Raw genomic sequence first — 17,175 nt, 5'->3', positions numbered from 1 at the left:
GGAGGGGAGAAGGGCGGGCTCCTCACCCCCAGCCCCGCGCTCACCGTCCGTGGCTGCAGATTCGCCACAAACCGCCCGACGACCTCGGATCCCGAATACGGTGACTTCAGTCTCCAGAAACTCCACTCTAAAATGAGAGAGCTAGAGAAGCCCTGTGGGGTGTCCAGGGTCCTTTCTGAATCCCAGAGAACGGTCTTTCGAGCCTCAGCAGGCGGGCGGGGATCCGTGGCGAAAGTGCAACTCAGCAGCGCCGCGGAGCCACGTTTACCCTGCGCAGACGCCGTCGCCGCCGCTGCTGCCGCCGCCGCTGCCACAGCCTTTGCCGCCACGGTCTTCGCCGCCGCTGTCCTCGCGCTGCCTCTGGGAGCCTCCATTGTTCCAGCGGCGCCCGGTCCCCAGACCGGGCATCCTAAGGGCTCGCGAAACGGGCGGCTGCCGACGGAGTTGAGACCCCAGGGCGCCGGCGGGACCGGGAGCAGCAGGGGTCAGCGCAGGAATCCCGGGGAGCCGGGACCAAAGCGTGGGGCGGCAGGGGGCCGAGGTGGCGAGGTCTACGGTCTCCGGAGTTGGGGCTCCCCCTTCCCGGCCCGACTTTCCCCGCCGGCCTCCCCAAGTGGGGTCGGAGCCCCGGCGGGCGCCCCCGGCGATGAGCCCGGACTCGAGGTGGCCGGTGAGTGCGGGCCTGGGACCAGGGCGGGAGTGGCCGGCAGGGAAGGGGTAGGCTACGTTCGTGGGGCGCGCACTGAGCCGCGTGGCCCGGGAGCCTCTCTGGCAACTCCAGCTGGGAGAACTGACAGTGCATTGCTTCCCAGCAGGCATCCCGGGGCAACAGTGTGTTTTTCGGGGCTGCCCTGGCCAGTGGCAGGAGGGGAGCCTTGTTTCACTTGTTACACTTCCACAAAGGGGAAACGCCGCCGCATCCGGAGAGTGGGCTGCGGGCACTGCCGGGGCCCAGCCCTATCCCTCCGGCCCCCGCCCCCTACTTCCTCCAGCCCCCTGAGCTTCTGGGGCAGATGCAGCCGCCATTCTCCTTGGTCCCTCCCCACGGGCTTTCTGGTCACAGTTCTCGTCTCCGTCGCCTGTGCCTCTGCTGCCGGGTTCCAAGGGGAGATTGCCGGATTCACTGTGCTGCTTTGGGAGCCATTCACCCGGGACCCAGCTTGGAAAGAGGAGAGCTTGTTTGTGCTTCGGTTGGTTTGTGTTTAAAGACACAGCCGCAGGTAGGAAGTAGAAGAGAGTTGCAGTTGGACGTGTAGCGTTACTGATGTGAAAGTCAGGAGCCGTTGACAGAGGAGCTGGAGCAGCCCACTTGCCTGGTTAAGGCACAGGTGGAGAGGCCAAGAGGGGTTATTTTGTCAGGGAGCTCATGATAGCCCTGCCCGGCTGGGATGGTGCCAAGCCCCTAGCTGAATTGTTGAACTCAACTAGGCCGAGAGAAATTGGGGCAGTCCCTGACCAAGCTGGGCTTCCTGAGGCCTGGTGCCATCTGCTGTCTACACTCACCCAGGAATGTTGGGGAGGGAGAAGGGAGGGCCCCTGCGGACCACTGTGGAGCTGAGCATGCCTAGATTGTCGCGTTCGTGTTTGTACCCTTAGGGTCTGGCACTTGGTAGTCACTCAGTTAATGTTGCGTGAGTGGGTGAAGAGCTCAAATGTAATATAGGCTGCTGTCACTGACTAAATGATCTCAGTTTTCACTTCACAGTACATCTCCTACCCAGTTCCAGGGCCAGGCTCCCCAGAAAGACCTCAAAAGTAAATGAATTCTTTCTGTGATCCAGTGATTTCTGCAGGAGTCCAATGCTAAAGCATTGGCCACCCATTCAGCCTTCTACATGGCCTTCATCCCATCTGAGCTCTCAATCTGGTGATCCCCTCATTCAGCTATTCGTTCAACAGGTCATTCATTCGTTCACCAAAAACTGAGTGTCCACTGCATGCTAGGTACTGGGGATACAGAGGTGGATAGGCTCTCTTGTCTTTACTACACAGCTCCCAGTCCAGCGGGGAGACAATTTTCAGTATGTCAAGTGCTGTGGTAGAGGTGAGAATGGAATGCTGTGGAAACAGCTCCCCATGGGAGAGTCAGAGAAGTTGTGTCAGAAGTGACATCTGAGCTGGTTTTTTGAAGAACGAGTAGGAGGCTACCAGTCAGAAAGGATGGAAGGCATTCCAAATAGAGATCATTTTGCAGGAATGAGAGGTTATAACATTCAGGGAATGGTAGGTTCCCCTGTGTAGACAAAAACAGCTGTAACTTGTAAAAAGAATCTGGAAAGGAGGACTAGGGCCAGAAAGTGAAAGGAGCTCTTTGAATGGCGTTATAGAGAATTTGGAATATTATCTTGAAGGAACTGGGGAGCATCGGGAGGCTTTTAGTGAGGAGATTGTCGTGATCATTACTACCTGGTAGAAAGATCACTCTCCTATATGATGTGAGATTGGGCTAGAGGAGTTGAGACATAGGGCAGGATAACCAGGCAAGAGGTGATGAGGGCCCAGATCCGGGCCATGGTGGAGGAGATGGCATTTGGAGACACTGTAGAGGTAGGCTGGCCAGGACCTGGTGACTCCAAGTGAGGGGGAGGACTGGAAAGACTGGGGTCTCTGGTGCAAATGGTCAGGAACTCATCCCCAGCCTTATGCTAACTGATCTGTGTGTTCTAGATGTGACAGCATGGGGGTGGACTTTGATGTGAAGACTTTCTGCCACAACTTGCGGGCGACTAAGCCACCGTACGAGTGCCCGGTGGAGACCTGCCGAAAGGTCTACAAGAGTTACAGTGGTATTGAGTACCACCTGTACCACTATGACCACGACAACCCACCACCACCACAACAGACTCCACTCCGCAAGCACAAGAAGAAGGGGCGCCAGTCACGCCCAGCCAACAAGCAGTCACCCAGCCCCTCAGAGGTCTCACAGTCACCAGGCCGTGAGGTGATGAGCTATGCACAGGCCCAGCGCATGGTGGAGGTGGACTTGCATGGCCGCGTCCACCGCATCAGCATCTTTGACAACCTGGATGTGGTGTCAGAGGATGAGGAAGCGCCTGAGGAGGCCCCTGAGAATGGCAGCAACAAGGAGAACACTGAGACACCAGCTGCTACTCCCAAGTCAGGCAAACATAAGAACAAGGAGAAGCGGAAGGACTCCAACCATCACCACCACCACAATGTTTCTGCGAGCACCACTCCCAAGCTGCCAGAGGTGGTCTATCGGGAGCTGGAACAAGACACCCCTGATGCCCCACCCCGGCCAACTTCCTATTACCGGTAAGGCCACCTCTACCTTTCAGCTCTGGAAAACTGGTCAAGCAGGGCTCAGGAGCCAGAGAGAGGTGAGAGGCACAGATAGAAGAGTGGTGGGAATAAAGAATAGTGAAAGAACACTGAGTTTGCCAGGGCAGTGAGTGGAATGGTACCCTACTAATGGTGGCACTTACTCTACAGTGCCACACGCCACTCCTTTATTTTTTTCTCACAACTCTCAGGTAGATATTTTTCTCATTTCACAGATGAGGAAACTATGGTCAAGAAAGAATGCCAGATTTATCTTCTTTTTCTTTTTTTTTTTTTGAGACAGGGTCTGGCTCTGTCACCCAACCTGGAGTGCAGTGGCACGATCTTGGCTCACCCCAACTTCCGCCCCCCATGCTTAAGTGATCCTCCCACTCAGCCTCCTGAATGTCTGCAACTAAAGGCGCATGCCATCATGCCCAGCTAGTTTTTAAAATTTTTTGTAGAGATGGGGTTTCACCACGTTGCCTAGGCTGGTCTTGAATTCCTGGGCTCAAGCGATCCACCCACCTCAGCCTCCCAAAGTGCTGGGATTATAGCATGAGCCACTGTGTCCGGCCAGACTTATCTAAAATCACATGCCAGTAGATAGCTGAACTGGGGTTCAAACCCAGGTCCTTCTGACTCCATAGCTGTACTGTTTCCACTGTGGCAAAACATCCTGTTTCTGATTCCTGGCCCTCTCCATTTCATTACTGAATGACCTTGGGAAATGCATCCAACTTAAGGTGTTTTAAGGACCCCATCTGTAGAGCAGATACAGTATTTCTCTGCCTCCCTAAAGGCATAGGATCACTGATTTCATAAGGTACTAAAAGCACTTTGTAAATCTGCAGAGGTAATTCTTCCACTATTTGTTTTGTTATTGTCATTTGTCCTTTAACATGTTTAAGCGGTATTTTATGCTTAAGCAACATTTAATAATCCTCCAGTGGCTCTTTTATTTTTGTCATTTAATTGTTTGTTTAACATGAGGTAAAAGGTGAAGGGATGTGGGGGGCAGTGTGGTGGTGAAACTACATGGAGAAATCCTGGCTGAAGGATGGCACAAAAACCAAGTGTAAAACCTCTCTGAAAGTTGGCATCCAAGGCAAAAAAGGCATTCTGATGAGTTAATTTGCCAAGAGTGGTAAGTTTGTTGTCAGCTAATTAGAAGGCCTGATCTCTGAGGAGGATTTGTCATAAAGGCTTTTATATGAAAAGCATTTTTTACCAAAAGTGCAGTCCACATGATGTTATTCCTCCATTCTTTTTTTCCGTTTTTCTTTTTTTGAGATGGAGTCTCGCTCTATTGCCAGGCTGGAGTACAATGGCGCGATCTCAGCTCACTGCAACCTCCGCTGGGTTCAAGCAATTCTCGTGCCTCAGCCTCCCAAGTAGCTGGGATTACAGGCATGTGCCACCACATCCAGCTAATTTCTGTGTTTTTAGTAGAGATGGGGTTTCACCATGTTGGCCAGGATGGTCTCGATCTCCTGACCTCGTGATCTGCCCGCCTCAGCCTCCCAAAGTGCTGGGATTACAGGCATGAGCCACCCACTGCGCCTGGCCTAAACCTCAGTTCTTTAAAAGCAAATCTGGGAATGCAAGCAGTATGGCCGGTAGCACTTTCTTCTCTCTACTATTAGAATTTAAGCCCATCTTCCTCTTCCTCTCCCATTCTTTCATCTTTTCAGTCCAATTCCACTTCCTTCTGGCTTTCCATGGTCTTTCTCTTTTCTGTTCACACTGACTACCATACCCACCTCTGCCCCCCTCCTAACACACAGACCCCTCTTTGGACTTCCCCTCCCTCCCAGTGGCCCTTGAGCTCTCTCTGCTCTAACAGGCAGCCAAGTCCAGCTCATTAGCTGCTTTTCTTCCTCCCTCCACTTAGATTCACTCTTCTTTCTGGGGATCAGATCTGCTCTTTAGGGGAGCAATTTTCAGCAGGTGCACTGCAAACAACTGGGAGGTGTATTGCATGGAATTTGTTACCACTGTTGGTAAAACTGCCCAAGTTTTGGAAATGACTTACTTTCTATAGAAATTGAGAAGATTTGAGGTCACCTCTCTAATAGCATCACTTTCTTTTGCTTGCATTCTGATATGCTTCCTTGAGGGGGAGAGAGAGGGTGGCATGTCAGCTGGTGTGCCAGGAATTACACGACATGCAGCCTACCTTATCTGTACTGCAGCCTGTAATCTGGGTGCCTGTGGGAGTGTGTTATGCACCATCACATAATGTCACGTGTGTCATGGCAGAGAAAAGGGTGAGAATTGGTGCTGAAGAGAGCTGGTGCCAAGGCCTAGAAGAAGCCAGATGGTTCACACCATCCATGAGTCATACCCTTGTTCAAAGATAGGGATGTTGCAGTCACCTTGGGGAAGAGGTAAAGGGCTAAAAAGGAAGAAGCTGCTTTCTACAATGTTTCAGTCTCTCTCTTCCCTTCCACCCCCAAAATGTCTTTCAAATGAACAGTGATGAGTGCCTGTATCTGTATGGCGAATCAGACACAATCCCCACTTCTGTTGTGTAGTGGGGAAGTTAGACACATAAACAGCTATAATGCTAGGAAGGTGGGTAAGGGCCATACAAAAACTAATAACATTTATTGAGTGTTTGCTGCACACCAGGCACTGTCCTAAGCACTTTACCTGCATTAACTCATTTAATGCTCACAATAGCTGTGTGAAATAGGTTCAGATTAGCATCACCACTTTACAGATGAACAAACAAGGCTCAGGGAGCTTAGCTCACTTGCCCTCTGTTAGACAGGACCCAGGCAGTGTGGCTCCAGCACCTGTGTGTCCCGGCCCACTCTAGCAGCCAAAGTCCCATTTCCCACATGAGAGGAGAAACAGGAGCTAATGTTTTTCTAGGACCTGCTGTGTGCCATTTGACTTAGCTCATTCATTTTTAAAAACAACTTTTTAATAAAAAGATAAATGTTTATATTTGCACGCGTCTGTATGTGGTCACATGTGACTTAGTGGTTAGGTGGCATTTTACACCAAGGTGCTCACACTTCCTTCCATTGGCCTGCTGGGGGCTGCTGGAGCCTGATGGAGTGGTAGGCACCGGGCAAGGTACTATATAAATAAATGTAAAGGCCAAGAGTTTGTAGCCTATTCATTTTTATAATTCCACATAATCCTGACAGCATCTTTGTGAGTAGGTAGTATTATCCTCATTCTGTCATCAATAAAACTGAGGTTCAGAACAGCAGTGATATCCTGAAAGTCACAAAATGGCAGAGCCCAGATTCAAATCCGGTTTACTTAGAAGCCAAAGCCCCATTCTTTCCTTTGTACCCTGTAGTTCACAGTGCCAGAGTCTAGGCCACCTATAGCATGGCAGGCAAGGAGCACCTTCTCTGTGTGACAAGCACCTAGAGCAGCCCTCAATTCCAGGCCTGTTGGCACAGTAAGTGATATAGGGTGGACATTAAGAGCACTGGGGCTGGAGGTTGAATGCCTCTGCCTCTGCCATTCCCTTGTTATGTGACCTATCTGTGTTTTGATTAACTTCTCAAAGCTTAAGTTTTCTCATCTACAAAATGAGGACAATAAGAACACTAACTCTATGGCTGCGGTAAGAATAAATGTAATAGTTAAGCACAATGCCTGGCTCATAGTAAATCCTCAGTAAACCTTAGCTATTATAATTGTTATCTCCCAAGGCTATCCAGTGAACAAACATAGCACCTAGAGTTTGATGGAGCTTTGAGCTGATGTTGGCACCAGCTGAGAGAAGACCCATGGCAGCTCTAGTCGAGGCCCTGCCCACCAGTGCTAAAACAACTTGTATGTAATTTGTCAGTGACATCCAATGACCTTCCTTCTTCCCTGATTCTTCATACCATCATCTGGACCACTCCAAGGGGTACTAGCTGCCCCACCTTCCTCCTTTTAGAGGAGGCTGGCTACGCCTCTGCAACCCAAAGAAGATGGTGTCACATATAGCAGCTAGGACATGAGCTTTGCAGTGGCAGGTCTGGGTTCACATCCCAGCTCCACCACTTTCTCACAAGTGAGCTGGGGCCAGGCGATTAACCTTCCAAGCCTTAGGTTTCCTTTTCAGCAAAATAGAAATGATGATAGTACCTATAATATCTGAAGTTAAGGTGAGGATGAAATGAGACAACACATCTGAAGGGCACAGGCACAGAGTAAGTGCTCAGTGGCAAATGACCCACCTTCTTTAAGGGAGGGAAGTCTCAACCATGTGATGCTGAGCTCCCTGTGTGTACCATAGGTACATCGAGAAGTCTGCAGAGGAGCTGGACGAGGAAGTAGAGTATGACATGGACGAGGAGGACTACATCTGGCTGGATATCATGAATGAGCGTCGGAAGACAGAGGGTGTAAGTCCCATCCCGCAGGAGATCTTTGAGTACCTAATGGACCGACTAGAGAAGGAGTCATACTTTGAGAGTCATAATAAAGGCGACCCCAATGCGCTAGTGGATGAGGATGCTGTTTGCTGTATCTGCAATGATGGTGAGTGCCAGAACAGCAATGTCATCCTCTTCTGTGACATGTGCAACCTGGCCGTGCACCAGGAGTGCTACGGTGTCCCCTATATCCCTGAGGGCCAGTGGCTATGCCGCCGTTGCCTGCAGTCACCCTCTCGTGCTGTGGATTGTGCCCTGTGCCCCAACAAGGGTGGTGCCTTCAAGCAGACAGATGATGGTCGCTGGGCCCATGTGGTGTGTGCCTTGTGGATCCCTGAGGTCTGCTTCGCCAACACGGTCTTCCTAGAGCCTATTGACAGCATTGAGCACATCCCACCAGCTCGCTGGAAGCTCACCTGCTACATTTGCAAACAACGGGGCTCAGGGGCCTGCATCCAGTGCCACAAGGCCAACTGTTACACAGCTTTCCATGTGACATGCGCCCAGCAGGCTGGCCTTTACATGAAGATGGAGCCTGTGCGGGAGACAGGCGCCAACGGCACCTCTTTCAGTGTCCGCAAGACAGCCTACTGTGACATCCACACGCCTCCAGGTTCAGCACGCCGACTGCCTGCCCTGTCCCACAGCGAGGGTGAGGAAGATGAAGATGAGGAAGAGGATGAGGGTAAGGGCTGGAGCTCAGAGAAAGTCAAGAAGGCCAAGGCCAAGTCCCGGATCAAAATGAAGAAGGCACGGAAGATCCTGGCAGAGAAGCGGGCAGCAGCACCTGTGGTGTCAGTGCCCTGCATCCCACCGCACAGGTATGTGGGGAGCCGGTGGACCGGCAGGTGAGGGAGAAAGCCTTCTAGAGAGGAGCTGGCAGCCTCCTGAGTGGAATAGCAGGGCTGGGCTATCTTCTTCCCAGGAGTGGAATGTCAGGGCTGGACTATCTTCCCAGGAGCTGCATAGAAGTTAAAAAGAACATATTTTCAAAAGAGATAGTTGTCTTTAGCAGGTCACCTGACTTAAGAGCCAGAAATGTCAACTTTTATCTGGCATAGCTAACAGGTATTTTGAACTGCCCTTCATTTTGATGGTGTGGTTTGTTAAGTTGGGATGGAAGAGGATGGAACTGCCACTGGCAGCAATGGAAAAAGTGGTCTGATTATGAAGAAACAAATAGAATGAAAAACGGGGAAGGGGAAGCTCAAGAAGTTGTGAAGTGGTTACTGCCTCTCATGTGGGCTGTGATGGCCAGGGGTTTTTTCAGTTCTCTCATGCCATTTATTTGATTTACTATATGTTTCTGCTATACAGTTGTACTTCATCTTAAAACCTTCAAAGGCTTAGTCTCAGTGGGGCTCTCAGGGTCAAATAGTACCCTGGGCTGCCGTGACTAGAGCAGTCTTTGGGGCAGAAGTCCCTGATCCCTGGTATACAGGGTTAGGGATCTGGTTTAGTGATGGGAGCTTGGTTTCCTGTCTGCTGTGGTACCATTGATGGCACCACTCTTTCTTCCTTGCCTTAAGTCCAGAGTCCCAGGCCTTTTGGACAAGAGATACTCTCCCTTCATCCCCATTCAGGAACTCTCACTGGCCAGAGACCCTTGCTCTGCTTAAGAGAATCAGGGCCCAACAGGTTTTACTCTTTGTTTCCTGCCTCCCAGGCTTAGTAAAATCACCAACCGCCTGACAATCCAAAGGAAGAGCCAGTTCATGCAGAGGCTGCACAGCTACTGGACACTGAAGCGGCAGTCACGGAATGGGGTTCCATTGCTACGTCGCCTACAGACACACCTGCAGTCTCAGAGGAACTGTGACCAAGTCGGGGTACTGTGTCCAGTTCCCTGTGGGCTCTGGGAACTAGGGCCAGGGGGATGAAAACTAAAATTTGCAACTGTAGTTTCCAGTGTCAGAGGGTTTAGACTCTTTCCTCCTTTAAGCTAGCCCTCAAGCCAGGATCAGCGTGGAATCCTCAGTGAAAGGATGTTGTTCCTATGTGTTTATGTATTCATTCAACAAACACCAGGCATTTATTCTGCCAGGCCTTGGGGACACACAGATTGAGGCACTACCAATAAATTGCTGTGCTCCCTCTTTTGGCTTGACCTGCCCTTGACCTGAGTTTCCTGGGCTCTCTTCTCCCTGCTGACCTTTCCTCTGGCTTTCTAATCATTCCCTGATCTTCCTTTTGCCTCTGCAGAGAGATTCTGAGGATAAGAACTGGGCCCTTAAAGAACAGCTCAAGTCCTGGCAGCGGCTCCGGCATGACTTAGAGCGAGCTCGGCTGCTGGTGGAATTGATCCGCAAGCGGGAAAAACTCAAAAGGGAGACGGTGAGTGATCCTGGGCCAGCCCTATTTTATAAAGAAGAAAACAGACCCAGGAGAAGGAAAAGTGTGTGTCGCTCAGCCAAATAGCAGCAGGGCTGACGCTAGAGTCAGGTCTCCTGGTTCTTGGTGTGCCTTTAAAAGGTCTACTGGAAGCAGAATGTCACAGGAGCGTAGGAACAGAATCCTCAGTGACATAGGTAGTTGATGCTGGTAGTTCAAGAAAGGGGGAGGCCAGAATCGTTGGTGCAAGTTTCTTGTACCTCGTAGAAGGTAGACCTGTATGAGCGCACCCAGCTGTGAGGGTGGGAAAGAAGGTGGCTTCCCAGGCCAGCTGGGACCATATCCTCAGATCTCTCTGCCACTGGACTGGCCGGGGCCTGGCTGATCAGGCCTTTTTCTGTGTTAGATCAAAGTTCAGCAGATTGCCATGGAGATGCAGCTGACCCCTTTCCTCATCCTCCTTCGCAAAACCTTGGAGCAGCTCCAAGAGAAGGACACAGGCAACATCTTCAGCGAGCCGGTCCCTCTGTCTGAGGTAACCGAATTGGACGAAGTAAGAATCCCTTCCCCTCACTCCACCTTCTCTCTGTTCCTCTCCCAATTGGACCCCTGCTGCAGGTCTGGGCCAGGGACTAGATGGGGACCTTGAAGAGAGGGGCTGGTGGCTCTGGGGCAGGATGAACTGGAGCCACATGTATCACCTGGACTCTGTCTTGTCCCTGTCACACCCCAAGGGCCCAGAATGGGAGGCAGTCTGCATTCCTTCCCCAGAGGCAGGGACTGAGTCTGCCAAATGAATAATCCCAGGGCAGGAAGACACTTTCGGGGTGCTGAACCCTAGAACGGAGACTTTAGAAGGCTCAGCACCTAAAGAACCAGCTCTGAAGCCCTAGGTCCTGACTGGCAGACTCTTCTCTCTAAAAGGTATAAAATGAGAGGTCTGAGGCAGCAGCCTCCTTATAAGTTACTGTTAAGTAAAAGGAGCTCTAGGAATGCAAGGTGGTGTTTATTTTCAGAGGAGTCCCCAAGCCATTTTCTTACTAAAGCCTCATGTAGTCTAAAAAGTATATTTGGCTCTACTTTCATGATTTTCTAGGAGAGGAAAAGTAGGCCCAGAGAGGTGAAGAGACTTGCCAAAGTCACACAGCTTGTGACTGGTAAAGTCAGGACCAGAATTCAGCTTTCCTTTCGTCTGTGCTATATGCCTGATTCTAACTGATGGGAGGAGGTTGCTGGATGTATTTCAGGGGGGCTTGTTAGGAGCAGGGTTCGGGGCAATGAGGAGGATATCTCTACTTAAAACAAACTTGCCCTGCCCTCCCAGGTACCTGACTACCTAGACCACATCAAAAAGCCCATGGACTTTTTCACCATGAAGCAGAACTTGGAGGCTTACCGCTACCTGAATTTTGATGATTTTGAGGAGGACTTCAACCTCATCGTCAGCAACTGCCTCAAGTATAACGCCAAGGACACCATCTTCTACCGGGCAGCAGTGCGGCTTCGTGAGCAGGGTGGTGCTGTGCTCCGCCAGGCCCGGCGCCAGGCAGAAAAAATGGGCATTGACTTTGAGACGGGCATGCATATCCCCCACAGCCTGACTGGAGATGAGGCCACACACCACACTGAAGATGGTGGGTGATATGTCACACACACATATAAGAGGCCAATGCCAGGGATGGACAGCTTTCCAAAAGTCCCCTCCTGGGAGCAGGCAGTGTAGGTAGAAAGCAGCTAGGTTGAGCAGCGGCACACTATCCCCAGGAATGCTCCCCAAGAAGCCAGACTGGGTGAATGGATAGCAGTGCCCATCATTCCACATCTTGGTGCGGCTATTTTACAGCTGTTCCTGGTGAGAAGCCGAGGAGGGATGAGTGGGTTTCTTGCTGCCTGCCCAGGTTCAAGGGGCCCTGAGGGCTGCCCTGAGTCTGACCTTTCCCCTTCAACCTTACTCCTAGCAGCTGAGGAAGAGCGGCTGGTCTTGCTGGAGAACCAGAAGCACCTGCCAGTGGAAGAGCAGCTGAAGCTGCTTCTGGAGCGGCTGGATGAAGTGAATGCCAGCAAGCAGAGTGTGGGCCGCTCACGGCGTGCAAAGATGATCAAGAAAGAGATGACGGCACTGCGGCGGAAGCTTGCCCACCAGCGAGAGACTGCACGTGATGGGCCTGAGCGGCACGGCCCTTCGAGCCGGGGCAGTCTGACACCCCACCCGGCAGCCTGTGACAAGGATGGGCAGACAGATAGTGCCGCAGAGGAGAGCAGCAGCCAGGAGACAAGCAAAGGTCTGAATCCCATGGCAAGGTGGACCCCAAAGCAAGTCAGACTTTGGCTCTGCAGCACACACTCAACCCCTGCCATTCCCCAGGCAGAGGTCTCTCCTACACAGCTAGCTGTACTTTCTCCCTCATTCCCCAATCAGGGGCCTCTTAGCTGCCTCTCTGGCTATTTGTATAAGAGTTAATGTTCCAAATTCCAAGCCCCTAAAATGATCTCCCCAACTTTAGCTGGAGTAATGACCCTATATACCCAGGGCATGACCCTGGATAGCTACCTTTCTCAAATCAGGCCCCTCACCAACTCTCCTTCTTTCTTTCTCTGCTCCAGGCCTGGGTCCCAACATGTCCTCAACCCCCGCACATGAGGTGGGCAGGAGAACCTCAGTTCTGTTCTCCAAAAAGAACCCGAAGACAGCTGGACCGCCCAAGAGGCCGGGCCGGCCCCCCAAAAACCGGGAGAGCCAGATGACCCCCAGCCACGGAGGCAGTCCTGTGGGGCCCCCCCAGCTCCCCATCATGAGCTCCCTGCGTCAGCGCAAGCGGGGTAGGAGCCCCCGGCCCAGTTCGAGTTCAGACAGCGACAGTGATAAGTCCACAGAAGACCCCCCAATGGGTGAGCCTTACCATCACCCAGCCCCCCAAGAGAGTGAGCAAAGCTGCCATTCTTCCCAGCATACTCCATTACCCCTTTATTTGCCCATAAAAGAGAGAGCTAGAAGGGCCCTTAGGAATCCTTTAACTCCACTCACTCATCTTACAATTGGGAAAACTGAGGCCCAGAGACACTATGACCCAGCTAGAGTCCCACCCAGGGCCCCCCGCCTCCGTTGTATCACTTTACCTTTTCTCTTCTCACCTTCCTTGGGGATCTCCTGCCCTTTAAGCCGTTTGTGTCCTAAAGCCAGTAACTGCCACAGGAAGCAAGGGGTGGGGCAGGGCTGTGGCCAACTGTGGTAGACACTGCCCAGAGCTAGCTCTGCTGGCAAAAGTTGGAGGAATTTTCCAGCACAGAAGGGGAACCCAAGCTCCAAGTCCCTCTTACCTCCATGTCATCTCTGATCTACATCTTCCTGACCGGTTCCTTCCCTCCTCCCCTTCCCTTCAACCAAGACTTACCAGCCAATGGCTTCAGCGGTGGAAACCAGCCAGTGAAGAAGAGTTTCCTGGTATACCGTAATGACTGCAGCCTTCCCCGGAGCAGCTCAGACTCTGAGTCCAGCAGCAGTAGCAGTAGCAGCGCTGCCTCAGACCGGACCAGGTACCAGCCCTCCAGATCAAGGCCAGCCTCAGGGGATGCCCTTCCAGGGCTCTTGGGCCTTTCTAGGTTTCCCTGTTGGAGTGGGGTGACTGCCATCTCAGTCTAGATTAAGATGACTCAAACTCAAGGTTCTCTGTTAAATAAATAAATCAGTGTTACCATTAATGGAACAGAGAGAACCATCCTGGGTTAAGGTGATGATTAGAGTATGCACTCCTGCCGCCACTGCTCAGTCTAACACACCTCAGGTCACCAGCCTAGCCCCTGTGGGTGTTTGAATTTGAAATTCCTCATACAGCCTCTGCTTTCCAAAAGTCTCAGACCCTGGGGGCTTTAAGAGCAGAGGGCACATACCATGCTGTTCCCCATTCTTCCCCTCCTTTGAGCTGAGCTCCCATTGTCTTGTCCACAGCACAACACCTTCAAAACAAGGCCGGGGCAAACCTTCCTTCTCTCGGGGCACTTTCCCAGAGGACAGCAGTGAGGATACCTCAGGCACTGAGAATGAGGCCTACTCCGTGGGCACTGGCCGCGGCGTGGGCCACAGCAGTAAGTTCCCTTGCCCAAGGCCAGGGATGCTGGGGACCCAGTGTCAGGGCCTCGCCAGCCCCCCAGCTGCTGATCCACCCCCTCTCCCCCATTCCTGTGAAGTGGTAAGGAAGAGTCTGGGCCGGGGAGCTGGCTGGCTGTCAGAGGATGAGGACTCCCCGCTGGATGCTCTGGACCTCGTGTGGGCCAAATGCCGAGGGTATCCATCATACCCAGCTCTGGTATGCTCCGCTTCTGTTATTATGCCCCTTGCTTTCCAATCCCAGAATACAGATTCACAGTTAGCAGACTTTTCCTACTCCCTGCTGAGCTATGGGGCACAGTTTCTTGGCAAGGTATACTGGTGGGCAGATACAGCTTGAGTACCACTTAGAGGCTCCTACTCAGTTTCTCCATCTCTCCCTTTTCCTTCTCTTTGCTCCTTGGGCTCTGAAATAATATAGCGTGGAAAGAAGCTGAGGGTCAGCATTGCAGTTCTAGTAGCATGATAACCTTTCTGTCCCCACTTCAGACGTACTCTTTAAATTCTTGAAGAGGGCAAGCCTTGGGAGGACGTGGACTGAACCAAACTGGGCTCTTATTACACCCTCAGATCATTGATCCAAAGATGCCCCGAGAAGGTATGTTCCACCATGGAGTTCCCATCCCTGTGCCCCCACTGGAGGTGCTGAAACTTGGGGAGCAGATGACCCAGGAAGCCCGAGAGCATCTCTACCTCGTCCTCTTCTTTGACAACAAACGAACCTGGTAAGGAGGGGAGCATTTGGTGTGACTCACAGCCACAGATGCAGCCCTGTGTGGTATGGAGGCAGACTGCCAGGAAACTCCAGCAACAGGCAGACTGGGCTAGCATAAGTCAGTGGGGGAGGGACTTAGAACAGTTTTTTGAGCGAAAGGGTTGTGTCAACCATGTGTCTGAGAGGCTGAGTGGGCACTAGAGGACAAACAGCTGTAGCTAGAAACCAAAGGACCATCAGAGACTATGACAAATATAGAGGTGGCTCCCACCCAGACTCAGATGGCTTCTAGACTTAGTTTTCCCACCTCTGCCTCCATGGTGACAAAATGAGGATAAAGCAGGCATAAACATTCAGGCTCTGAATCCCTCTTCTGTCATATTTGCACATGTAGTCTTTTTGTTAATTGTCTGCAGAGGATATTCAGTGTCAGTGAAGTGTGCCTAGAGCCTATGGCACAGGGTAGCTACTTCTGGTGAGGTCAGGGCGCCTCCTTTTTGTACCCATAAATACCCTGTGATTACCCTCCCGCTGCCACCACACAGTATAACCGTTGACTGGGCTCTTTCATCTCTAGACCATGAGCACTCCTTTGAGGGCAGGGACCATCACAGAGTCTGCCCGGAGTGGGTGCTTGGGCGGTATACTTAAGTGAATAGAGGAGGAAGGCTGGTCCTTACTCTCCCTGAGATGATTTATTTGATCTTCACCTTGTCCTATAGGCAGTGGCTGCCGAGGACCAAGCTGGTTCCTCTGGGTGTGAACCAGGACCTAGACAAGGAGAAGATGCTGGAGGGCCGCAAGTCCAACATCCGCAAGTCAGTACAGATCGCCTACCACAGGGCTCTGCAGCACCGCAGCAAGGTGCAAGGCGAGCAGAGCAGTGAGACCAGCGATAGTGATTGACACTGCTCAACACAGCCCAACCTACACAGGGTCACACAACCCTGTGACCTCTCTCCTCCCCTTTGCTCACTGTCCTGGAGTGGCACCGGCCTCTGCACTGACTCATTTCTGGTCTTGCGGCCAGTCTCAGGGGAAGCTGGGTGGGGGAGGTCCCTCCTGCCCTAAGTGCAGCTGGACTGTACAGAACACTCCAAGGGCCAGTGGCAGTTCAGTGCAAGGAGAGGGAGGGCCCACAGGTCAGAAAGAGCTCCAGAGACCTCACAGCATTGTAGGGCGGGGTGGTGGGCCAAAGTTAGGACACTGCATAAAACAGGCCATCCCACCACCTCTACCTGCTCATGCCAGGAGAATCTATAACTGCCTAGAGGCCTGAGGCCCCTACCGGTGGTGAGGTGAGCGGGCATCTGTCCAGCCTGGAAGAGGGGCACTAGGTGACTCCCTCCCCTGCTGTTGTAAATAACTGTAATTATCGGAGAATTTAAATTATTCTCATTTGTAACTGCGTTTCCGGGTCGCGCCAGAGTCATTTGGTACTTAAAAAAAAAAAAAAAAAGACTGGGGCCTGTCCCCATTTCCCTTCTCTTTCCCATAGATTCCCCTACCTTTCAAACTGGTTTGTATTTATTTCAAAGGAAGAAAATATATTGATTCTTAGAAAATAAACTGTCTTTTTAGAATTCTTTGTTCTTACCCCCTGCCAGGGCAAAGGGGATACAAAGGGAGGTTCTGTGCCCCAGGGATGACACATAATTGGGCCCAAGTGGTTGCTGACTGCTGTGCATGCTACATTTATAAGACATAGCAGAAAGAGCCCCCGTTACCCATGCATGGAGTGAGTGGCAGGCCCTGTGCTAAGCACCTTTAGACACTCAGCTTTGCGTAATCCTTGCAATAACTATAGGGAGTTTAATAATAGGCTGGTTATCTCCACAAAGATGCTGAGGTTTCAAAAAATTATCTTGCCTACAGTTCCTACAGTTCCTAGTTCCTACAACTAGGAAGGTACAGAGCTAGAATTGGAACCCAGGTCTGTTTGCAAAGCTGGCTCTTCAACCAGTATGCTGAACTGCCAGGGGAAGAGTCAACTGTTGATTCCTTCTTGGCCCTCAGAGGCCTCAAGTCCTTTGCCAGTGGCATGGCCCAAGTGTTTCAGCATCACTGCAGCTGAGACCTTCCCCACTGCTTAACTGGAGACAGAGCAGGGATGGAGAGGGTTGCTCTTTGCTCACTCCCAACTTCGGCACCTTCATTCCAGACTCTACCGACATTTATTGAAGGAATGCCTTCCAAGTGCTAGGCGCCTGTGGGGTGGCATGCCTACAGATAGGAACAGTCACAGGAAAAAGGGGCGGCCCAAACCTTGCAGCCACTGAGGAGTGGCACTGAGACAATGATGGCATTGGTCTGATGTTGATTCCATGCTCACGGTACACTCTGCTAGG

The 17,175-nt window shown here is 51.7% G+C and overlaps 1 protein-coding gene across 9 annotated transcripts; it reads left to right on the top strand.

Moving 5' to 3' along the window:
- The first annotated feature begins 266 nt into the window (after nucleotides 1-266).
- On the top strand, nucleotides 267-16,396 carry BRPF1 (bromodomain and PHD finger containing 1). 9 transcript variants are annotated; one of them, XM_007985144.3, is made up of 14 exons: nucleotides 267-670; nucleotides 2,668-3,276; nucleotides 7,538-8,497; nucleotides 9,343-9,505; nucleotides 9,879-10,010; nucleotides 10,414-10,542; nucleotides 11,332-11,641; nucleotides 11,969-12,289; nucleotides 12,612-12,896; nucleotides 13,394-13,541; nucleotides 13,954-14,090; nucleotides 14,193-14,311; nucleotides 14,683-14,837; nucleotides 15,550-16,396. In XM_007985144.3, the coding sequence occupies exons 2-14, from the start codon at nucleotides 2,678-2,680 to the stop codon at nucleotides 15,731-15,733; spliced, it is 3,642 nt and encodes a 1,213-aa protein (XP_007983335.1). In that variant the 5' UTR covers nucleotides 267-670; nucleotides 2,668-2,677; the 3' UTR covers nucleotides 15,734-16,396. The 9 variants fall into 9 exon arrangements, with proteins under 9 accessions (XP_007983335.1, XP_007983334.1, XP_007983333.1 ...); XM_007985143.3 differs by having other exon boundaries at nucleotides 11,966-12,289; XM_007985142.3 differs by having other exon boundaries at nucleotides 10,414-10,560.
- Nucleotides 16,397-17,175: the final 779 nt, after the last annotated feature.

The sequence above is a fragment of the Chlorocebus sabaeus genome, chromosome 22 (assembly GCF_047675955.1).
Source record: "Chlorocebus sabaeus isolate Y175 chromosome 22, mChlSab1.0.hap1, whole genome shotgun sequence".
NCBI lineage: Eukaryota > Metazoa > Chordata > Mammalia > Primates > Cercopithecidae > Chlorocebus > Chlorocebus sabaeus.
This window is presented reverse-complemented; position numbering and strand designations above follow the sequence as displayed.

Excerpts from the sequence above, each read along its gene's own strand:
- BRPF1 (XM_007985138.3), top strand. The coding sequence starts at position 2,678 with ATGGGGGTGGACTTTGATGTGAAGACTTTCTGCCACAACTTGCGGGCG. Across the intron at positions 8,498-9,342 it reads CCCTGCATCCCACCGCACAG|GCTTAGTAAAATCACCAACC; the intron begins GTATGTGGGGAG and ends CCTGCCTCCCAG. Across the intron at positions 14,838-15,549 it reads TTTGACAACAAACGAACCTG|GCAGTGGCTGCCGAGGACCA; the intron begins GTAAGGAGGGGA and ends CTTGTCCTATAG.